The sequence below is a fragment of the Cetorhinus maximus genome, chromosome 17 (genome assembly GCF_964194155.1).
Source record: "Cetorhinus maximus chromosome 17, sCetMax3.hap1.1, whole genome shotgun sequence".
Classification (NCBI taxonomy): domain Eukaryota; kingdom Metazoa; phylum Chordata; class Chondrichthyes; order Lamniformes; family Cetorhinidae; genus Cetorhinus; species Cetorhinus maximus.
In genome coordinates this window covers 65,409,263-65,434,309 of record NC_135895.1, presented here as the reverse complement: position 1 = coordinate 65,434,309, position 25,047 = coordinate 65,409,263, and the positions used below count along the sequence as shown (strand labels likewise).

Genomic DNA, 25,047 nt, shown 5'->3' with positions numbered 1-25,047 from the left:
TTCACTCTCAAATATAGAAGTCCCATAATCTTTTCTGTTCCGATTCAGACCAACATTACTTGGTATCGGTTTGTCACAAGCTTCACTCACTGGTACAGCATTTTCTGGAGAAATACCCATCAAAGCTACAGCCCTAGCTTCCAATTTCCAGAAATTTGCCTTCACATGGCCTCTTATGACAAAGGTACCATATTGGTCCCCTCAAAACATATTTATCCTCCACACTTTGTCTTTTTTACTACTTTGAGAAGCATCTATCTTTTCGGTTCTGTCATTCTCCTTGTGGTAATTAGTGTTCTCTTCACTAGCACTTCTCCGATCTCCCCACTTCTGTGGGTTTGCAAATAAAGGTTTGCTGCCACCTATGCGTTTGCGGGATAGTTTGTAACTATTGGCCATAACAGCAGCTTCCTTTATTTTAGAAGCTTTACGAATTTCTAGGTGGGACCCGATTCCTAAAGGAGTGCAGTTTTTAAATTCTTCCATTAATAACACCTCTTAAGGTTTTCAAAATCTTGTTCAGGCTTCATTGTCCTATGCCATCTATCAAACACCATTTCTTTTCCTCTAGCAAATTCTACAAAAGTCTGATTCTGTCGCTTCCATAGATTTCAAAACTTTTGCCTATAAGCTTCTCAAACTAACTCATACAGTTAAGACTACTGTGCTTAATGCGTATCATAATCTGTGGACTGTTCATCCAAAAGGGTCGAAGAAACCTCCAATGCTTTTTCTACCAAAGCACTTTGTAACAGAATTGTCCAAATGTCTTTTAGCCATTCTGACTTCGTAGAAATTTTCTCAAACGAGGCAAAAGTCATTTCAATTCCTGCCTTGCTGAATTTAGGCACGAGACAAATATTATGTGCCAAACCAAAACCAGGAGTTAAATCTGACACATGGTCAATACAGCCTGCTACTCCTTGTCTGCATAAACAAAGTCTTTCTCTGTTCAGTTCAAATTTTCTGGCTTCCCTTTCTCTTTGCAATTCAAGGCTTTCTTTCTCTTTTACTCAAACTCTTTTTTGCCTTCCCTTTGGAATTCTAATTCAAGTTCTCTCATTTCCCTTTCTTTCTCAAACTCAAAATTTTTTCATTTCTTTTTACAATTCAAGTTACTTCATTTGCACCTGAATCTGAGTTAACTCAACCAGTGTTTCATCTGGATTACTCAAGGAAGAAATATTGAGCCAATACCTCAACTATCTCTACTTTCTACTTTTTAATCTATTTTCGACTTCTCTGCTATCACCTTCAAAGCAATGTTTGCTGATCGTTGCATAGCACTCAACGACAAGGCCTCTCTTTTGAGGAATGTTTCAGTAATAGTCACAGCCATTTTAATTTTTCAACAAATCCATCAAAAGCCACTGTAAAAAAAGCCAATCCAGTTAACCCATCTCAGCTATGGATTCGAAATCCAGAAGAAGACCCCAATTTCTTACAATCCCTATAGAGACCATTAACTTTTAAGAAGAAATTCAAAATTCCATTGAATAGCTGAAAGGATTACATAACAAGGTTTCACGTTTTAAGCCTTTTACTGTAACAAACAAACCAAAAACCCCATTGACTAAATACTATTTGGCTAGGCAGCTTATATTTTAAGCTACAGAACAGAACCTTCCCTTTTATTATTTTTATTTATTCTTTCATGGGATGTGCGCATCGCTGGCAAAGCCAGCATTTGTTGCCCATGCCTAACTGCCCTTGAACTGAGTGGCTTGCTAGGCTATTTCATAGGGCAGTCAACCACATTGTTGTGGGTCTGGAGTCACACATAGGCCAGACTATGGTTGGCAGATTTCCTTCCTTAAAAGACATCAGTGATCCAGATGAGATTTTATGACAACCGAAGATAGTTTTAAGGTCACCATTACTGAGACTAGCTTTCAATTCCAGAATTTATTAGTTGAATTTTAAATTCCACCTGCTGCTATGGTGGTATTTGAACCCATGTCTCTAAAGCATTAGCCTGGACCTCTGGATTACTAGTCCAATGAAATTACCACTACACCACGTTCTCCCCCTTTAACACAACCGAAAATCCCACTTTATGGTTATACTCTACACTGTTCCTTAAGTAGACATTCAATTCTCCTGGAACCAGCCCAAAGTGATCCATAGCTCTCGAGAATTTACTTCCGTTCTTTTCCTTTCTCATCCTGGTAACTTTCAACCCCAAAACTGTCTTTCACTGTGAGGGTTTTCTTAGAGATTCTCCCTCTAGCTCAAGCTAGGCAAATCTTCCAGCCTTGTTCTAAATCCTCATGAATTTGGTCTTTTCAATCTGAGCGCAAACTCCCATCCGCATTCCTGCACAAATAACCATAGAGACTGGTTGCCTCTAGCTTTCAAAAGGGATTTAGATAAGTAATGATGGGAAAGAATTTGTAGGGCTATGGGTAAAAGACAGGGGAGTGGGACTAGCTGAGTTGCTCTTGCAGAGAGTGGACACACACAAGACAGGTCAAATGATCTCCTCCTGTGCTGTAATCATTCAATGATTCCATTGAAGGCCAATGTTCAGAAGTTCACAATCCTAAATCGACACCTTAAACATCAGTGTGCAAAATATACCATTCTCTACCTGTGGATTCTGAAGTATTATCACTGTTTGATAATACCCACCCCAACCCCTAAAATAATTTTTCCAAAAATTGATTCCAACAATTTTTAAAATTAGCAACATGGTGCTTTCTTGTAGGTTGAATTTGTCAATAATTGATCACATTCATAGTTCGTAACATAACTTTCTTTATACTTCGCCTCACTGAGTGTCCCATACTACCCATTTCAGTAAATTAGTAAGGAGGTGCTGGGAGCCAAAATAAAGCAAATAAACTCCATTTTTCTACACCCCAAGCTCAATACTTTAAATATATACACATACAAATGAAATTTCACAAATATTTCTCTAATATTCCTTTAATAAGGATACTATAATGATACTGAGTAATTCCCCCAAGTTTTTAGGTTAAAATTGCATAGTTTATTTGTAGATACGGCAAAGCTATACATGCGTTTTAGAACAAAAACTAACTTGCATTAATATAGAACTTTTTAAACATAGAAAAACATCCAAAAGAGCTTCACACAGGAATAATCAAAAAACAGACATTGAACAAGTGGAGATATTAGGAGAAGTGATCTAAATCTTCATCCAAGACAATGCTATCCAACAGAAATCGCTGACTAGTAGGTGTGGCTATGGCATCATTGTTATAGCAACATGCACTAATTTTAGTAGAAAACATCCTATGTACACTGGCAAAGGTAAATATATATCACATCTATATGCATTTAACTAACATCTACCACCATTCAGTATCCAAGGAATTAAAACACTGTGATCACAAAGCACTCGCATACTCTGTTTTTCATCTTACCATTTTATCAATAAATGTACAAAAAGAATTAAGTACAAATGCATAGCCGTCCAAATAAGCATTGAGATTACATTCCAAATGGGAATGCCCAGTACTCATTTTTTAACTACTAACCAGAATTGCAATTTCCCACGCTTGGATTCACATGTGACTAGTGACTATTGGATCATGCATTGGACAACACTGGTTTCAGAGTTAGATTTTAATGAGATTCTTGAAGGAACAGAGGCCAACGAGAGGGGCAAAATGGTTTGTGGGAGCAATTTAAGAGCATGAGGTGTAGATTTCCTGAAGATGCAGCAGCCAAGGTGAAGGAGGAGGGATGCACATGAAGCCAGAGTCAGGAATGGAGAGATCAGGGGAAGGGATTCAGAGGAGAGTATCGAAAGGGCAGGGAGAGTGGATGAAGGAGATGTTGGTAGTGGAACAAAGTAGTTTAAGGTTGTGTCTGCTTTTTAGGATGAGCTTACAGTACTGGTCAGTTTTGACAGGACATTGTAGCCAAATACGGTTGGATCTGGTGATGGATAACCAAGTCGGAATTCTTTAAATGCAAGATAGCTATGTGGGAAAAGGGGGACTGGATGGCAGACAGCAAAAGTTTTACTGGGAGTAAGTGCAACAAAGGAAGAGATGGTTGAGAAAATTGATGGCTGCAAAGATATTGTAGCAAATGGACAGCCAAAGGTTAGTCTTAAGACATGAACTAGGATAATTTCTGTTCTCATCCTCTGCTAATTCTCACCTGCTATTGCTTTTGGATTTTTAAATCTGCCAAGTTTTAAGTTATTTACCTGGGGGTTTGCATATTGATATATTTACATATGGAAGTTTGAAAGTCCATTTGTAAGCAACTTTTAGAGAGACAAAATAAGAAAAGCGATTCCAAATTCTAACACTTCCCAACTGCTACATGTACTATTACAATTTCAAAGATAGTCTTACCTAGAGAAACAGAAAAATATGTAAATAATGTTGGTTGCAAGCTCTACACTTTGTTTCCAGTCCTCTCGCAACACTCGAGCCAAAGCTCCCAATGCAGTCTCTAAAGACAGAAATTTTAAAATTTTAACAAGTTAAGAAAAATCATCAAAAAATGTGGAGAATACAAATACAGAATGAACTTGAGTAATGCATTCTAAAACAAGCATAAAATAATCAAAATGGAAACAGGGAACCAAAAAAGCAAGTATGTATTAAATGGGAATGTATGATAAACAGCCAAGAGAATCTGCCTTAGATCAAAAGTCGAGGCCTTAGCCATGATTTAATTGAACAGCAGAACAGATAGGACAGTCTACCACTGTTCCCATGCTTTGGTTCTGAGGCCATCTACAGTTGGAAGTGGAAAAATAAGTGAATTTAATTTATTTATAAAGGGTGGAAAGCTAGAAGATAAATGATCAAATATAGTTACCAGATAAAGTGGATAGAGAATGAACATAGGAAAGTAATTAATGAGAAAAACTGGAGTGAGATTTGTTGAAGCTAGTGTGACATTGGTGAGGAAAAGGGGTTGCTGGGGAAGGGCAAACAAGAAGTGAAAGGTACATACCTGAAGCAGGGCATTGGTGCTTTATGACTGTAAAGTTTGCTTACCATTTTGTAGCAATTCTTCCAAATTGTCAGGATTACGAGCCAGTTGAAGGATGAGTGCTGAACCTCGCACTTTGTCAGGTATGTCCTCATATAACAATTCAATGTAATCTTCTATATCATTAATATTTGCTATTTCATCAATCTGTAAGTAATAGAGAACATGCAGCAGAAACTAGATATTCTTTATGCAACACATCCAATGTCGATACTGAAGGGGTAACAACTCAGCCAAAAATGAAAGTGTCTGTTTTCCCCAATATAATTTGCCACTAACAAAACCACAGAAACACATGACTTTATAACAAAATTTTATGAGAATGCTATTTTGTTACGAGGATCATTAAGAAATAGCATGCTGTCACTTTTCATGAAACTAGAATTTCACCCCTTCAGGATTTTATTTTACACAGGCTATTATAATTAAAATATAAAATTGAAAGTGAACAACCTATAATCCAGAGAAAATTTTGGACTTTTTCCAATATTTGAATTTTATAATATTATAAACTGATTAGGATTGATTCTTTTGGCCAATTGAAGAGAATCTGAAATGTTCAATTTTTCATCTGTTTTGTCTCATACTCCATATAATGTATTTTGCACAATATGTAACATAATATCATGATATCTGAATTGAAAACTATTTGATTGTCTTCTTATCCAACTCATGACTACATAGGATCATTTGCATTCTGAGAAAATTACTTTATTTTCTCCATCAGGTTTTGGCTAAACTACAATGAATTTTTATTTTTCAGTTGCATAACAATATAGAATTGACTTCAAATTATTCACATAAATGACCAACAGCAATTACAACTGTTGAATGTTTAATCAAAATAGCTACTCTGCATGCTTCTCTTACATTGCAACTTATTTATACAGCGTACACTGCACTTGTGTCTCACTACGAAAGCATTTTCAGTTTCAATTTGAATTTATTTTTGTCACTCACTTCCATTCCTTCAAAAGGAGGTGGGTCCTTAGGTTTGCTGATCTTTTCCCGTTTTTCTGAAAAAAAGACAAAGTCAATGGATCTTACCTTCTGCAAGAAATGCAAACATTTTGTTATGGTTCAAACTACAAATAAAACACCATCTTGATTATAAGATGGCTCTTAGTAACCAAGTGCATAGGGCTGAATTATCCCCCCGCATCGTGGGGGTTGCGCGGGGGCGGGCGGGAGTGAGCGTAGACTTGATCGGCACCCCCAATCGGGTGCATGCCGCCATTTTACATGGGCGGGCCAATTAAGGCCCACCCAGCTTGACGCTCGCCCGGAAGCGCCGAGCACTCCCTGTGCGGGGGGATGATTCCCTGAGTCCAGGCCTGTACTCTTTCGTTTTTGTTTAAGGATTTAAGGTTCAAACATTTAAATAAAGAATTGAAAGTATTTTAAGACATGTCCCCTCATGTGAGTGTCACATGAGCTGGGACATGTCAAGGAACATTAATTTAAAAATGTATTTAATTTATAAACACTTCATGAAACTCATCCCGCCTGTGGATGAGGTTCCATGAAAAATGCGAAGGCCGCCTGGGCTCTTCGCCTGCTCGCAAACCTTAAGGTTGGACAGGCAGCTCATTTAATTGATTTAATCAGTTTTAAACAGGCCTTAATAGGCCTTTGACAGAACTGAAAATCTAAATGACGCCCACCCGACGTCACCGTGTGTCATTTTACGCGTCGGCAAGCAGGCCCAACTCGCCAACCAGAAAATTCTCCCCATAATGTTTAATGGGGTTAGTATTACAGAGATTATTCAAACAAATAAATAGCACAGCAATGCTATCGCATTCAAGTTGCTGCCGTCAAGTAATGGAGCACTACAGTAACAATTGCACTTACAAAATGTCAAATTATCTGAAATGTTTTAAAAACTTAATCCAAAATTGCAACCAATAATTAAGGACCAATCTAATTCAGATTAGCAGGCAATATCTGAGGTAGTATATGTCTAAAGGCAACTTAAGGGGGTGTGAAAAATTGCACTCATCTTAATCAAAATGCAACATTCATTTAGTACCTACTAGCTTCTTATCTTAGAATAGTACCACAAAACAAAACCAAGTTATAAATTGCCTGTGTTCCCCAATTTCTGAAGGTCCAATAATATCATTGATTTTAACAACGCATCACAGTTTTTAAACAGTATTACTGGTAGGGTCTGATAAAATGCTAATATGATTGCGCATTCAAGGATTCTCCACTTTGTCTTCTTATTGGTCATAATTTAATTGCATATCGAGCAAGACAAATTTTAAAACATTCTTCAGTAAGACTTTTTCAAACCTTAATTCGCAAGATTAGCAAAAAGTCACCTCTTCACAAGCATTAATAAAAAAACTCACATTCAGACACTTGTGAGCTGACCTCTGTGGGTGCCAATTTTTAATGAAATCTGCAGTATAGCAGTGCAACATTAGACCAACAGGCAAGCAACAAATTAAAATCTATGCATACTCTCTCACATTTCATTCTTCTCATACTTGGAGGGAGCTAAATCTGCATTACAGATCTCTCTTCTGCCACCATCCTATTCAATGTTCAGCCAACTTAGGAAACTTAGAATTTATGTTTTTGAAAGTCTTTCACCTAAGGGTTACTGGTCCAAAACCAGTACTGCATTACTAATCTACAATTCCTAAAAATTGGAACAAGAAAAAATGGCCAACTATAAGACAGGATTTTTGATCCAACTCTACAACTCCTGTCATAATTTTGTAGCATTCACAGATGAGGACCCATCATAGGGCTCATTCATTTTTTAAAAAAATTATGATCTGGTTAAGTGATTTTCTGCTCTTTCCTGGCTCTTTCAGAGAGCCAGTGCAGACTCGACAGACCGAATGGCCTACTTCTGCACTGTAAAGATTCTATATTCACCACATACAAAAATATAAGGAGGAATCCCATTCTGCACTGAAAGAAATATCAATAGTGTAGAATGCTTCTGCTGTGTGTATCCTTGAAGTAAGTTTCAATAGCTTAACTGGCAAGCAACAAATTAAAATCTATGCATACTCCCTCACGTTTCATTCTTCTCATACTTGGAGGGAGCTAAATCTGCATTACAGAGCTCTCTTAATTTCTCTGAAATTATTCATTCTATCATTATATATCATGAAAGAAATCATGCCGCTGTGTATGCCTGCCCTGTAATTGTGGATCAGCAAATTACGATTGCTGCCTATTCCAATAGCAACTCAAGCAAACTTCATGTTGTATTGAAAGTGTTTAAAAATTGTACAGACCTCTAATGCTGTCATAGGTGTTTCACCCCACTTAAATACATATTTTCATGCACAAAGATTGCCGGCTCCATATAATTCATTAAAATGAAAAGTGAACCATCTTTTTCAGCTTTGCCATCTTTCCAATTTGACACCCAGCTCTGTACAAAACTCCTGTAAACTACTGACCTTTTCTTCCCCAGAAGTGTTAATAACAAAGGTCTATCATGTAATCAAAATAGCTGAGCAACAGCACCAATTTGTCATTCACGGTACTGTGTCTTCATTATGGTAATACATGGTTGGTACAATGCCAGGTCATGAAAAGTTTCAAATGCTTGCTGACAGATAGGCACAGGCCAAGTTTTCTATGGTCACAGCCTACTTCTATTGGATTTTTGAACAGTTCTGCTTATATTGAGAGTGCTGAAGGCATTGCTGTGAGAACAGATAGTAAAGTGATCAATCCACTGAAACCAATGATGAAGGGTCATACGGACTCGAAACGTCAACTGTATCCCTCTCCGCAGATGCTGTCAGACCTGCTAAGTTTTTCCAGGTATTTTTGTTTTTAATCCACTGAAACCCCTTGGGTTACTGACAGTTTTTGTTGATGTGGAGCTAAAAACTATTCGACTCCTCCATGGTACTTTCCAAGACAATGTAACCAGCACTCACCAATTAAGTAATCATGCTTCAGAAGTGGACTAGGATAACAAGCATGTTATTATTCACCAAAATGTTTGAAAGCACTTTTCAAAAAAAGAGTACTGTATTTGTAGTTAAAACCCCAACTCTTAATGGAACTATACCTTCTCCATGAATAGGACATGCATATACTGGATTTTACAGTATCACTTCAAAAGAGATGTAATTACCATAACAGTATATTTACAGCTATAATATATACACATTAGACCTATGCAGATTGTAGTCCTTCCGATTACTTTAAAATAATGGTTAGACAAATCACAAAGAGTTCCACAAGTGACTTCCTACCTCTTCCTGGAGGACTCTCCCTGCGGTTCTGAAGGTAATAAAGCAGCTGTTCCACCTCTGCTAGTTTACTTGGATGGATGAGCTTGCACTCTTCCACCACCTTCCGTGCCAGAGACGCAATGTCAGTGTTAGCATTCAGGCTTTTCAGACGGATACTGAAAAGTAGAAAACTTTGTTGGTATCTTCCAAGAAAATTAATAACTGCGGAGTTAATGTGCCAACATTTGGTGTCAAAATACAGCATGGCTAATGGCACTCATTGTTATTTATAGGTAAACTGTACAGCAACTTCAGGTGATGAGCAGATGCACCAGTTAAATAGGTATATCGAAAGTTGTTGAGTCCCACTATTGTTCTGTTTTGCGAAAGTGGCATCCCAGTATCAGCCTCCCTGTTTTCCCCCCGCCAGGAACTTGCAGCAATTGCCATTAAACCAACCACAGAAAATTAATGCTGATCATTACAAATGTAACTATCCTTTTAATGATGTGGTGTTAATGATTACCAATCAACCTCCCTGACACCAAAAATGAATTAAGTGTGGAGTCTCATCCCACCAAGATTTTTCAGTGCTATTTTAAAAATGTTAACTTTTATTTATTTCCCTTTGCCTCTTTTTCTCCCTCTCTCTCAATATAATCTTTCTTTCTGTTTTTATTTTTCTTTCTGTACCTAATTTGACATTGAAATCAACCACTTTAAATTCACCTTAAAAAACTTTCTGGATAACATAAATCTCTGTGTCTACTTGCTCAAGAAAGCAAAACTTTGAATGATTAAGTAGGAATAAAGGGCACTAAATTCCCAACCAAGTGATACTATGTTCAGCCAACTGGGAACCAGATGATCATGTTGTGCACTATCCTGATTACAGTGTAACCTCATGATGTCAGCACATCACATTTGGTCTGCATATGCCAGGATTCAAATTTTGGTGTGAAAAAATGAAAACACCAGCAAAGGCCTGAGTTTTAAAATTGACAATGAAAACAGACTTCAAGGGTCCTTTGTGTAGGGTATTTCTCAACATTGAAAATGAGCACGTGCAATAAAGCCAAGAATCTGCCAGTTCATTCTGGTTCTTTATTACGCCGGTCGAAAAGAAAAAATGAAACAGATTTTTATTCCAAGACTTAATCACTCACAGCCCTGAATAAAATTAATACATAGCTAAAAAAAAGTAGTTGCAGCAGTAAAATAGGTTTGTAGTTTGAAATTAATTTGAAACAATGCAGCTATTGTTGCAAAGCAATGGTTGTAAATTAGAGGGGTATAACCTATACATTACAATATTTGAGTGCTATTTCCAAAACATGTTCCCTCCAGAAAAGCTGCATCCAAATTACAATCTATCAGAATAAATTGTAATGATGCAACAGTCATTATAGTATGATTGTTGATACTCAATGATTGATATTCGATCCCTCCGACTGTCAATCGTTTAAAAGCAAATTTGATGATATACATGTAGCAACTTTAGAGCCTAATCTGATGCGACAAAATACTGATCTCTAAATGTTGACACTGCAGTGCTGCTCTTCCCTCAATAATGTTATGATCTGTAGAGACCAGTAATGCGTTTAGTTTTTTTAGAACCAAACTCCAGGCATTTACTAAAAGAAGGAAGCCACAGGTTCACGGTTTAAAACAAAAGAACTTTACTACCAAAATCAAAGAACACAAATCCTAATAACTACAGTGTGTTTTGAATAGTAGTTATGTTATTGAATTCAGATACAAGTATAATCTAATCTAAACTGAACTCATTAAATCCATTTTCCTTCTTACCCCATTAGACTTAGGCCCCAAAACTCAAGCCAGATACTTATCAAAAATTTTGATTAACCACTTGGTCTGAGTATTACTTTGAAGATTTATGTAAGGGTTGAGATTTCTTAGGCCTTCTGCTTACTTCTGGCAAGGTTGTCCCTTCATATATCCTCCAACACCCCTACGGTTGCAAACTCACCATTCAACACAGGCAGCTCCAGCATCGTAAGTGTAGTGACTTCGGGTCAGAACTCTCCTGGTTCCAACATTCTTTAACTCTGGAGTTTTGCCTCCAAATCTCGCTCTCTCCGCTTGGCTATACCAGAAGTTCAACTCACTTTTAGGAGTCCTTTAGTCAACAAAAGTTTTACTCTCTTTTAGCCAACACACAAAAATTCAACTGAACATTGTTTCAGAGAGATGTTTCCTCTTCTGCAGCCGCTTGGTCCAAAACTTTAAACTAAACTGCTTTAGTTTACCACTCCTACAGTGGTTCTGTATGGTTCATCTCCCATGTAGCTTTGTCACATGATCATTTTCTGCAAGTCAGGTACTTTGCCATAAATTCCCTTTCAGAGAAACCTAGTTCTTAAAGGGACCATCACCCCACATAAAATATTGTTTTTTTTTTCCCCCCAAATGCACATGGGCCATCACTGTAATGTCAGAGATTGTATTTAGACAAGACATTAAACAAGATCTCTTCTGGCTTCTCAGGTCAACATAAAAGAATCCTTTGGCACTTTTCAATAATGAGCAGAGGAGTTGCTCTGATGTCTTGGACAACATTTATTATTCACCAACAGAAAAGATCATCTGCTCATTTATCTCCTTGCAATTTTGGTTGCCATGCACAAGATGGATGTCAACATTTCCCTACAACAGTTACAACTACACTTCAAAAGTACTCCATTGGTTGTGAAGTACTTTGGGACATGCTAACATCATGATTGGTGTAATATAAATGCAAATTCTTTCTTTCATTTTGTTGTAGCACAAAACTGTTTAAATCACTAGCTTTACTGACAGAACGTACAACATTTGTATTTATATAGTTCCATTAACGTAATAAAATGTCCCGAAGCACTTCACAAGAGTAATATAAAGCAAAATTTGACACACAAGGCACAAGGAAAAATTAGAACAGACTGACAAAAGCCTGATCAGGTAAGGAGCATTTAAAGGAGGAAAGCAAGATGGTTGGGGGGGTGGGGGAAGGAATTCCAGAGCTTCAGGCCTAGGCAGCTGAAGACACGTCTGCCAATGGTGGAGCAATTAAAATCAGGGATGGCCAAGAAACAAGAGTTAGATGAGTGCAGACATCTCAGAGTTATGGGGTTGGAGGAGATGGGAGATAAGGAGGGGTGAGGCCATGAGGGATCTAAAAACAAGGATTAAAATTTGAAAATCAAGATATTGCTTTTCAAGGTGCCAATGTCGGTCAGGGGGCACAATGGTGATAGGTGAATGGAACTTGGTGCGACAAAGCAGAGTTTTGGGTGATCTCAAGTTGATTGAGAGTAGAATGTGGGAGGCCAGCCAGGGGTACATTGGAATAGTCAGGTCTAGAGGTCACCTAGGATGCACTTTGCGGCTGTATACGGATGACTTGGTGCTCCAGAATTAGCAATGCCCCTAGCCAAGCTGTCCCAGTAAAGCAACAAAACAGGCATCTAACCAACAATGTGAAAATTGTCCAGTTTACATCCTGTCCTCAAAGAGCAGGACATATCCTATCCGGCCAATTATGACCAGTCTACTTTCTGATGGAAGGTGTCATCGATGGTGCTACCAAGTGGTACTTACTCAGCAACAATACGCTCACAGATACTCAGCTATGGTTCCGCCAGGGCCACTAGGCTCCAGGCCTCATTACAGGTTTGGTCCAACCTTGGACAAATTAGCTCAGTTCCAGAGGTGTGGTGAGAGTAACCACCCTAGACATCAAGGCAGCATTTGGTTAAGTGCAGTATCAAGGAGCCCTAGCAAAAGTGAAATCAATGGGAATCAAAGAGAAAGCTGGGTGGAGTCATATCTAGCACAAAGGAAGATGGGTGTCGTTGTCGGAGGGCAATCATCTCAGTCCCAGGACATTGTTGCAGGAGGGTCGCAGGATGTTTCCCGAAGCCCTGCCATCTTCAGTTGCTTCACCAAATGACCTTCCTTCCAACATATGATCTGGATTGCTATGTTTGCTGTTAATTGCACAATGTTCAGTACCATTCGCAACTCCTCAGATACTGAAGCAATCCATGACCACATGCGGCAAGACCTGGACAACATTCAAAATTGGGCTAATTAGTAGCAAATAACATTCATGCCACACAAGTGCCAGGCAATGACTGTCTCCAACAAGAGAGAATCGAAGCATTTCCTCTTGACTTTAGCAGCATTGCCAACACTGAATCGCCCACCATCAATAACCTGAGGGTTACCACTCACCAGAAACTTAATTGGACCAGCCATATAAATAAATACTGTGGCTACAACAGCAGGTCAGTGCCTGGGGAATCTGTGGTGAATAACTCACCTCCTGACTCCCCAAAGCCTGTCCACCATCGACAAGGCACAAGTCAAGGGTGTGATGGAATACTCTCCACTTGCTTGGATGAGAGCAGCTCCAACAACACCCAAGAAGCTCGGTGCTATCCAGGACAAAGAAGCCCTCTTGATCAACACCTCATCTATTCCCTCCACCACCGGCACACAGTGGCAATAGTGTGTACGATCTATAAGGTGCCGTGCAGCAACACGCCAAAGCTCCTCAACAACACATTCCAAACCCGCAACCTCTACCATCCAGAAGGACAAGGGCAGCAGATGCACAGGACACCACTGGTTCCCCTCTAAGTAACAAACGATTCTGACTGAAAACCATAATTGTTGCTCCTTCACTGTCACTTGATCAAAATCCTGGGATTCCCTCCTAACAGCACTGTGGGTTTATCCACACCACATGCACTGCAACAGATCAAGAAACAGCTTATCAGCACCTTCTCAAGGGTAATTAAGGATAAGCAATAAATGCTGGACTTGCCACATTCACATCCCAAGAATGAATTTTAAAAATTGGTACTGTGGCAGTGGCAAACACCTGATTGGAGGGGATTCAAACAATCTCTGATTGAAGAAATTCCTCCTCGTCTCAGTCTCAGAGACTATGCCCCCTCTGTAGTTAACAAAGGAATGGTTTCATACAAGTAAAGAGTAATCACAGTCATATTTTTACTACTGAAATTAAATCATTGTCTCCTGTGAAGAGCTAGAAGATAGATGTGTTCCTTGGTCTATTGTTGTTTAATAAATTTGTGTGGCAGTTAATGCCCAAAAGCGTTACTCTACCACTTTTGAGGGATAGTAGGATCCAGTGGAGGCATGGGATGAAGCCAAATGGAACACAAACTTCAATCATAAAAAAAAGTTTACTTCTCCATGAGAAGACTACTTGCTTTCATTACACATATGGATTTCCAACATTAAAAATTTATAATTGCATTTTGTAAATTATACTGTGAAATTGCCATACCCTTCTTAAATACACAGAACTTTTCCTGCACGTCAATGGACGTTTTCAAAAATTACAAGTAAAACAAAAGTAACACCACACAACCAGTGGGACTCTGTACATAAATGTAAGATTGAAGGCTTTGACTGGCAACATATGGAGATGATAAAGGACCTCAAAGCTAGGCATTCCATATCACTATTATGGCCACTTCTCATGGGAAATACATAATCTCCTTGCTAGATACATGTAATTTACAAGCTACTGAAAACCTAGATTTTCATAGACAACAATTTAATGTAATCTACAGTTCAGCATGAAACCCAAATAATATTTTATTTTAATAAACAAAAGGAGCCCACAATTTCTGTCTTTTCTAATTTCAAACAAAAAAAGCTGTCATGAATAAAAAGTGAAGGTCATGAGTTGGAAAACAGCAGACTACTCCATTACCCCACAAGTACAAAAACCCTGCTGAGGCACAAGATCAAACTAAATGGGTTAGAACATTTTCCTCAAGTTGAATCATCTAGCTGTTCCACAATTTCCAATTTGTATGGTTCATAGAATAGTCATACATATTTAAATATGTGATTTTTAAATGTTAGTTTTTATCTCAAGCTTTAATTCTACCCATCGTTTTGTCCTGGATACCATCTCAGGTTCAGCAATGTCAGTAATCAGTCAGGGCATCCTACTTTTATGGGGATTGACTTGCACTTCCCAAAATCTCCACACTTGTTACTATAACTCAGGATTCACATAGAACCTCTTACGACTTGAACTGAATATCTGTCTTTTGCTGGTATTTACATAAGAACATATGAATTTGAAGCAGGAGTAGGCCATTTGGCTCCTCGAACCTACTCTGCCATTCAGTAAGATCATGGCTGATCTGATTGTAACCTCCTGCCTAACCCTGATAACCTTTCACCCCCTTGTTAATCAAGAATATATCTACTTCTGCCTTAAAAATATTCAAAGATTCTGCTTCTACTGCCTTTTGAGGAAGGGTGTTCCAAAGATCACTACCCTCAGAGAAAAAATTTCCCCTCATCTCTGTCTTAAATAGGCGGCCCCTTATTTTTAAACAGTGACCTCTAGTTCTAGGTTCTCCCACAAAAGGAAACATCCTCTCCACATCCACCCTGTCAATACCCCTCAGGATCTTAAAGGTTTAAATCAAGTCGCCTCTTACTCTTCTAAACTCCAATGGATACAAGCCTAGCCTGTCCAGCCTTTCCTCATAAGACAACCCGCCCATTCCTGGTATTTCTTCATTCAATCTTTCCAACGTCATAGGTGAGGCACAATTTGCAATGAATAAAGTGTTTAATAATATTGTTTTACGTTATTTATTTCAGGCTCCTCTTATAGGTGAGTTTTCATTCCCTATGCCTCAAGAGCATTCTTGTTTCCTAGAACATGTCTGATGATAACTAGCTACTGGATCCATTCTTTGTCTGTATCAAATTCTCATTCTTGAAAGCTGCAGAATCATATAAAGATCTCATTATAATCTTTAATTGACTAATTTATTAAATAGATAAATATAAATAATGTATATATTTACAGTGGGTACTTGACAACACAAGTGCTAGAATAGGAACAATAAATAAAATAGGGCTTTCTAGCTCTATACCAATTTATAATTTTACAATTGACCTCAGCGTCAACACAAGTGATATTTTCATGTAATCTTACCAGCTATAGAAGCTTTAACTAATCATTTCTTAGTTCCAAGTAAACATTTTTTTTTGTATTTGATAGGAAATAGGAACTTTCTTTAGTCCAGGCAGAGGCCAAGGACTCCATTTCCTGGCAGGCCCAGGAGCTCCGGGCATGCGCGGAGTGCAGCAGGGTTACAGGCCATGCGTACTTCTTTCTAGTTTTGTTTTTAGTTAACAGGCTTGGCCATCCAGGACATCAGGGGCTGCATTTTACCGTCGGTGAGAGGGGGCGGGGCCCACTCGCCGACGCATAAAATGACGTGGGGTGATGTCGGGCGGAACTCCTGACGTCATTGCGCCCCATTTAAATTTTCAGGAAGGTGGGGGCACAGCAAAATAAGCTGCACGCCCACCGACCTGTCAATGGCCAATTGAGACCATTGACAGATCAATTATAGTAATTAGTGGGCCTGCCCGTCTGACCTTAAGGCTGGCGAGCAGACCAGGAGCCCCGGTGGGAACTGGAAAAAACATGAAACCTCATCCACGAGCGGGATGAGGTTTCATGTGGGGTTTTAAAAATTTTAATAAAGTTATTTTGGAAATTATGAACATGTCCCAACTCATGTGACATTGTCACATGAGGGGACATGTTAGGGAAATTTTATTTTTCTATTTTTATCTTTTTCACATTTAGAGCCGATCTCCTTGAGGCTGCACTTAGCCTCAGGGACATGAGTGCGCTCTTTCGTGCGCATGTGTGAAAGAGCGCATTCTCGATTTTAGGAATCCGCCCCCCAGCCCCACCCAAGGAGCGCATAGCGCCTCCCTGCGGATGTCACGCTGGGTGGGCTTAATTGGCCCGCCCATGTACAATGGCACTGCGCCTCCGATCAGGTGCGCCTTTCAGAAGCACACCTGCACACGCCTACCCATCAACATCCCCCCCAACGGGGGGGAAAATTCAGCCCCAGGAGTGCACCTGTTTGGTGCGAAATCAAGGATCACAGAATCACCGTTTTGGGCGCCATAACATGGGGAGTCCCAGGACAGAGAAAGGAAAGGAACCCAGAGAGGGGGGACCCAGGGGGAGGTCCCAGGGAGATAGACCACTGTGTAGCTGGGGGAAGGGTCCACCGAGAGAAGGAGACCAACGTTAAGAACTTCCAGGAAGAGAAACCACTAGGTACTGGGGAGCGGAGCACAGAAAGAGGCTGCACGCAGCAAAAGTGCTGTGGTTGGCAAGCCCCAAGTAGTGAGGGCTCAGGAGAAGCCCTGGAGGACTTAAAAGGCAGCGGGAGGTCGGTGGCTTGGTGCTGTGGGCTGTTGGAGCAAAGGTAACCCTTTGTAGCGGTCGTGTTCTGTTTGATGTGACTGAAGAGCTGGAGTTGTGTCCATGTGTCAGTGCAGCTTTGGGAAGCTTGTAGAACATAGTCCCAGGAGAAAAGGTTAAACCATCAGGAGGTGAGCAGTCATTGAGCCAATCTGAGTCAGAGCAACTTTTGGAGAGAATTTAGAGCCTTGATCTTTGAAAGAGAAGACTTAGAACTCCCTCGTGAGGGAGACAGAGGCCAGGATTTTCCAATGCAGCCCACGGCAGGAATCATTGTGGACGGAATGGAAAAGTTGACAGGCCTGCCAAAGGTCCGTTGACTTTGGGCAGGAATGCCGTGGGGCTGGAAAATCCCGGCCAGAGTTTCAACAAGATTGTGTAACTCACAGTGGATACTGACGTTTGGTTAGGTTGCTGAGAAATCAGTGGGATCTTGTCTTGGTTGCATCTGCCATTTATTGTGCAGTGTGGTGTGTTCGACCACAGTTTATCTGTTAATTCACATGTACCTCATGTTGATTCTGAATGTCAGAATGGATATTGTACATTGTTTTACTTTTCTGACTTGATATTGTAGAGTTTATTTTGTTTGTTCAAAAAGTGTGGAATCTTGAGGCTTTATTCTCCTAGTAAGTACCTGAGATCTCAAACTTTGTCTACATGAAACAGAAAGTTACTGATCCCTAACCAGATCATACCAAAAATCTGAGGGTCTGGTCCAGGATCATAACAAATTAAACAGCCCAGGATTAGTAAATACGAAAAAAAGTTGTGATTTGAATAGCTGTCAGCTAAATCCAAGAAAAATTCACACTCATGCAGATAACTGAACAAACAGAAATCACAGCATACTTTCATTGTATGAGTGGCATGTAGGAAACAGGTGTATTCAGCCATAAATGGACATCGAGTCAAAGGAGATATCAATAAGGAGCAAGGTGAGCAAAAGTACGTTTGGAGAGGTCAGATTTAAGGGCAGCTTTAAACAAAAAGAAACAGGTAGAATGGCTGAGTGAAAGATCAGCCTGGGCTCCTATACCCAGGCCAGGGTAGAGAATTCCTGAGTGCGAGGCCGAGGCTGCTGAAAGAACAGCTGTATCAGTACAGCAGAAAGGGAAACCTGCAAGAGTCCAAGCTCAGAGGGCCGAAAGTTTGGGAGGGGGGGGGCGGGAAGGGGGGTTGCAGGCGCAGAAAAGGAATGCAGGATTGGAGATTGCAGATAGGGAGCAATGATTAATGATTAAAGGACTTAAACACAAAGGATTATAATTTTAGACTACAAGTCTTGGGATCCAGCAGTCACTGTAGGATAGCGAGCATGGGGCTGATGAATAAGCGGAAAGTGGTGTAAATTAGGGTACAGGCACAGAGCTTTGAATGAGCTGAAGTATATGAAGGGTGAAGGATGAGGGGTCAGCCAAGAGTTCCTTAGATTAGTTAAGTTTGGAAGTATTAAAGACACAAATGAGAGCTTCAGCAGCAGACAGGCTGAGGTAGGAACATAGGCGATGTTACGGACGTGGGAGTAGGTAGTCTTTGTGATGGAGTTTATGAAGCAACAATAATTTTAACCAACCTTTTTATTTCCTTCGCTTCCTAGGCCAAGGGACAATATTTCAGTTTCCACCACTAAAAAGGGTTAACTTCATATCTTTCAGGTCACCCAAGGCTGGAAATTTGAGCGCACATTTCTCTGAATTTAATTTCTTGAATGTTTTAGAACCTCAACTGTAGCATGTTTCATTATAGTACTAAGTTCCAATACATCATAACTGGCGGGGGGGAAGGCGCAAAGGCAGGGGAGGAGGCGCAAGTGCAGGGGGGCGGAAGGTGCAAGGGCGGGGGAAAGGAAAGCGCAAGGGCTGGGGGGGGAGGCGCAAGCAGGGGAGATGGAGGGAGGAAAGGAGCGCACGAGGGAACGGAAGGGAAGGCAAGCACAAAGGGTCAGGGAGGGAAGGCGCGTGCGACAGAGGGGAGGGAGGGAGGAGTGTCAGGCACAAGTGAGGGGGCGCTGGCATGAGGGTGGGCGGATGCCAGGTCAGCGAGGGCAGGAGGCAGGGAGAGAGGGCGCAAGAGGGAGAGAGGGCGCACACGTGCAAGGGGGTTAGCGTGCACGCGCGCAATGGATTTTGCGCACAATGGAGTTAGTGTCCACGCAAGGTGGAGAGTATGAGATCGCGCACAAGGGTGAGCCACTGGCAACAATCTGAGGCTAAACCAGGCTGTTCAAAACCTTGGGTGTCACATGTGACCGTGAAATGAGATTGCAACCATACATCACGGCATCACTAAGGCCACCTATTTCAACCTCCATAACAATGCCAGTACCACAGCTCATCCACTGCTGAAACTCTGATCCATGAATTTGTTACCTCTAGATGCAACTATTCCAGCTCTCTCCTGGGTAGTCTCCCACGTTTTCGCCTCCCTAAAACTTCAGACCTTCTCTGCTGCCCCCATCCTAACTCGCACCAAGTTCTCTTCACTCCCATGCTCGCATGACCTAAATTGGTTTCCAATGAAGTGACAACTCAATTTTAAAACGTTCATCCTTTGTTTCAATCCCCCGGGTGGGAGGGAACGCGAGCACAAACAGGCAGGAAGGAAAGGCCCGTGCGCGAGGGCGCGAGAGAGGCAGCGCGCACACATGCAAGGGGGTTATCACGCCCATGCACAATGGAGTTTGTGCGCACGGGAGAGGGAGAGCGTGAGCGCGACGTAGACCCACTGGCAACAGTCTGAGGCTAAACCAGGCTATTCACAACCTGTCATGTGTGTCTCGTCTGGACCTGGAAAAATTTATTAATTTTGCTTCCAATTTGCACCCCTCCATCATTTTCACATGGTTCATCTCGGACACTTCCCTTCCCTTCCTTGACCTCTCTGTCTCAATTTCTGGTGATAGACTGTCTACCAATATCCATTACAAGCCTACCGACTCCCACAGCTACCTCGACTATAGCTCCTCACACCCCACTTCCTGTAAGGACTCCATCCTATTCTCTCAGTTCCTTCGCCCTCATTGCATCTGTTCTGATGATGCCACTTTCAAAAACAGTTCCTCTGACATGTCTTCCTTCTTCCTTAACCGAGGTTTTCCACCCACGGTGATTGACAGGGTCCTCAACCGTGTCCGGCCCATCTCCCGCGCATCCGCCCTCACACCTTCCTCACCCTCCCAGAACCATGATAGGGTCCCTCCTGTCCTCACTTATCACGCCACCAGCCTCCGCATTCAAAGGATCATCCTCTGCCATTTCCGCCAACTCCAGCATGATGCCACCACCAAACACATCTTCTCTTCACTCCCCCCCGCCCCCGGTGGCATTCCACAGGGATTGTTCCCTCTGGGACACCCTGGTCCACTCTTCCATCACCCCCTACACCTCAACCCCCTCCCACAGCACCTTCCCATACAACCGCAAAAGGTGCAACACCTGCCCCTTTACTTTCTCCCTCCTCATCGTCCAAGGGCCCAAACACTCCTTTCAAGTGAAGCAGCACTTCACTTGCACTTTCCTCAATTTAGTCTACTGCATTCATTGCTCCCAATTCAGTTTCCTTTACATTGGAGAGGCCAAATGCAGACTGGGTGACCGCTTTGCGAAACACCTTCGGTCTGTCTGCAAGCATGACCCAGACCTCCCTGTCGCTTGCCATTTCAACACACCACCCTGCTCTCATGCCCACATGTCTGTCCTTGGCCTGCTGCAATGTTCCAGTGAAGCTCAACGCAAACTGGAGGAACAGCACTTCATCTTCCAACTAGGTACTTTACAGCCTTCTGGACTGAATGTTGAGTTCAACAACTTTAGATCATGAACTCTCTCCTCCATCCCCACCTCCTTTCCGATCCCCCTTTTTCCAATAATTTTATATATATTTTTCTTTTCCCACCTATTTCTATTATTTTTAAATGTATTTCCATCCATTGTTTCATCTCTACCTTTTAGCCTATTTCGATCCCTTCCCCCCGCCCCACCCCCACTAGGGCTATCTGTACCTTGCTCGTCCTGCTTTCTACCCTTAATGTCACCATTAGCACATTTTTTAGCTAATATCACCACCGTCAACACCTCTTTGTCCTTTTGTCTATGACATCTTTTGGCTATCTCCACCTATCACTGGCCCTCTATCCAGCTCTACCTGTCCCACCTCCGCTTAAATCAGCTTATATTTCACCTCTTTTCTATTTTTCCTTAGTTCTGGTGAAGAGTCATACGGACTCGAAACGTTAACTGTATTCCTCTCCACAGATGCTGTCAGACCTGCTGAGTTTTTCCAGGTATTTTTGTTTTTGTTTCAGATTTCCAGCATCCGCAGTTTTTTGCTTTTATCTGTCATATGTGTCATGTGACCATGAGATAAGATTGCAACATTACATCATGCCATCACTAAGGCCATCTATTTTGACCTCCATAACAATGTCAATACCACAGCTCATCCACTGCTGAAACTCTGATCCAAGCATTTGTTACCTCAAGATGCAACTATTCCAGCTCTCTCCTGGGTAGCCTCCCATGTTCTCGCCTCCCTAAAACTTCAGACCTTCTCTGCTGCCCATGTCCTAACTTGCACCAAAATTCTCTTCACTCCCATGCTCGCAGACCTAAATTGGCTTCCAATGAAGTGACGGCTCAATTTTAAAATGTTCACCCTTTGATTCAATCCCCACATAGCCTCACCTCTCTCTATCTCTATAATCTTCTACAGCCCACAACTCTCAAATATCTGTGTTCAGCTAATTGAGGCCTCTTGAGCATCCCTAATTTTAATCACTTCATCATTGGTGCCTATGCCTTCAGCTGCCAAGGCCATAACATCTGGTATTGTCTCCTTAAACATCTCCTTCTCATTACCTCTTTTCCCTCCTTTAAGATGCTCCTTGGAACCTCTCTCTTTGACCAAGCTTTTGATCATCTGCCCTATTGTCCCCTTGCTGCTCAGTGTCAAATTTTGTTTTATAACACTCCCTTGAAGCGCCTTGAGACCTTTTATTGTATTCATGTAGCACCTTTAATAAGTTGTTGTTGAAAAAAGCAGTTGGTAAACTTAAATAAACATTCAAAAGCTAATCTCAAGATTGAATAAACTTATAAAGTATGATTCATTTTTTTAAAATATGAAAACAACCTTGCTACACATTTTATTCGTTGTATTGAAATACTTCTAGTACACAAATTAAAAAGGTTAAGGGCAAGAGCTTTCACTATCAGCCTGCTGATATTTTGATCATTGCTATGGGTGAATGTTACCTGATTTATTTCATTAGGTGATGAAAGATGATGGGAGATTAATGGTGTTAGATTAGGCCCATTGGACTTGTATTATGAAGATTAATTACCATAATATAGACAGAACGTTTCAACAAAATATTTGCAAATAACTGAAAGAATTCCCTGTGCTGATCTGTCAGCAGTGAGCTAGCTTACACTTAAAAGCCGCTGTGGTTGGTCAAAAGTTTATTTCCTTCCAAGTCTCTAAAGATTTTGACAAGAATTTTGAATAATTTTTTTCTCCACCTCAAGGGATTTGCAGACGATGCAACACTCTTTCCAGACGAAGACCTTTGTGGAATAATCTGTGAATGATCACTGCCACCAACTGCTAGCACTGCAGAATTAGGGAGAGCTGCTTTTACTAACGGAACACTGGAGCTTCTCAGCTGACGGCGTGCAGAAACACCACCATAATTTCCCCCCGCAACCCTCCGCCATTCTCCACGCCACCCTAAGAAGGATTTATGTGGTCCAGCAGAAATAATCAATTGAAACTTGCATTTCTTCCATCTTTCAATCTGCCACCCTCCTAATGGACAATCTTTGCCAAACTCATGCATCCAAATTAGATGCGATTAACCTAGTTGCTTGGCATTCCACACTTTGGACAGGCAATGCAAAGTCAATCACCGCAGTGATTACAGATGGGGTAGGTCAGTGGATGTTGGTTTTCCTCAGACAAAGCAGGGTAAGACAATCCAGTGCAGAGAGATAAACACCAGGACCGGGCCAACAGGGAATACATTGAGGTTATCACCAGCACCAATAAAAGGAGAACAAATGTTCTCAGGTCATTTAGTGAGGTGCAGCAGCCAGTGCTCTAGAATTCCCTTGCTAAGCCTCTTCATCTCACTACATCTTTGTCCTCCTGTCCGCTAAGCTCTTGGTCACCTGTCATAATATCTCCTTATGCGGCTTGAAGCAGGTAACAAGGTATGCACTATGTTAAGGGTGTTATTCAGAATGTAATCATAAAATGGACACTAAGTGAAAGGAGATGATGAGAGAAGGGGTGGCTAAAAGTTTGGTTGAAGTTGTGGCTTTTGATCCTGGGATGACAGGGCTGTCCAATGAGAAGAGATTAGGTTGATTAGTGTTAGTATCTAATAGGTTCCATTGATGGATGTTAAATAGCGAGTAGTTTAAGATAACAAGCTGAACAGTTGTTGAGTATCGATTAGTTAATGATACTCAGATGTGTATTTAAAGAAGGATCAGCCAGTACTGGGTGAGGTGTCAGAGTGGAGAAGTAAGCTCTGTGGCAAACAATAAATACTAAAGCAAAAGCAAAAACACCTGGAAAAACTCAGCAGGTCTGTCAGCATCTGTGAAGAGGAGCACAGTTAACGTTTCGAGTCCGAATGACCCTTCAATAGAACTAAGTAAAAATAGAAAAGAGGTGAAATATAACTTGGTTTGGCTTTTCTATTTTTACTTAGTTCTGTTGAAGGGTCACTCGGACTCGAAACGTTAACTGTGCTCCTCTCCACAGATGCTGCCAGACCTGCTGAGTTTTTCCAGGTATTTTTGTTTTTGTTTTCGATTTCCAGCATCCACAGTTTTTTGCTTTTAAATACTAAAGCATCCTGGTCTCAATGTCTTCACAACCAGGCTTGGAAATTCCACTGACAATTGGTAACAGAAGATGCTTACCTGAAAGTGAAGATTGGAGACTAAGGTTTACTTCCAGACAGAAGACTAGTATTGGAGTTAATTTTTTTTTAACTGTAATTGGAGACTTTTTGAAGAAAGATAACTGAAACCAGGTCTAAAGTGGCAGGATATGATTATCCACCAATGTTTTGTGAAACAGAACGTTATGATCGATGGAAAAATAAAGCTGATGTATGAACACGGGTTACGTCTCTAATGAAAAGAAAGCAAGGGATGGCTCTGGCACTTCACTTCCTACGAGGAGCAAGATCAGTTGCACAGTGTTCTTGGAACTAGGTGCTAAGGAACTGGACAATGGAGGAGGTTTGTATATTCTCTTGAATTTCATGGATAAAAATTATATGAAAGAATGTCTATGAGGCTTGGTCAGACTTTGATAAATTTTTAAAAATGGATGATTCTTCCATTGAAGAATACATCATGGAGTTTAACTGACAATATACAAAATTGTAATGATTCAACTTGGAAATTTCTAAATTATTGGACTGTTCTAGGATATCAAAGGCTCTTGGTTTTAACCGGAGTTAGGTTCAAAGAGAGTGATACGCTTTTGGATCAAATGTCCAAAGCCTTGAAACATTTTTGGGACATCATT

At 40.8% G+C, this 25,047-nt stretch overlaps 1 protein-coding gene across 1 annotated transcript in view; it reads right to left on the bottom strand.

Annotated features, from left to right (window-relative positions):
* Positions 1–25,047, bottom strand: part of kifap3a (kinesin-associated protein 3a) — a 229,571-nt gene that overhangs the window by 167,662 nt on the left and 36,862 nt on the right. The window contains exons 3-6 of the mRNA XM_078561360.1: positions 9,222–9,376; positions 5,944–5,999; positions 4,989–5,130; positions 4,335–4,434 (exon numbers count right to left, since the gene is read on the bottom strand). Of these exons, the coding sequence (XP_078417486.1) occupies positions 4,335–4,434; positions 4,989–5,130; positions 5,944–5,999; positions 9,222–9,376 (453 nt within the window). The remainder of the gene's footprint in view (positions 1–4,334; positions 4,435–4,988; positions 5,131–5,943; positions 6,000–9,221; positions 9,377–25,047) is intronic.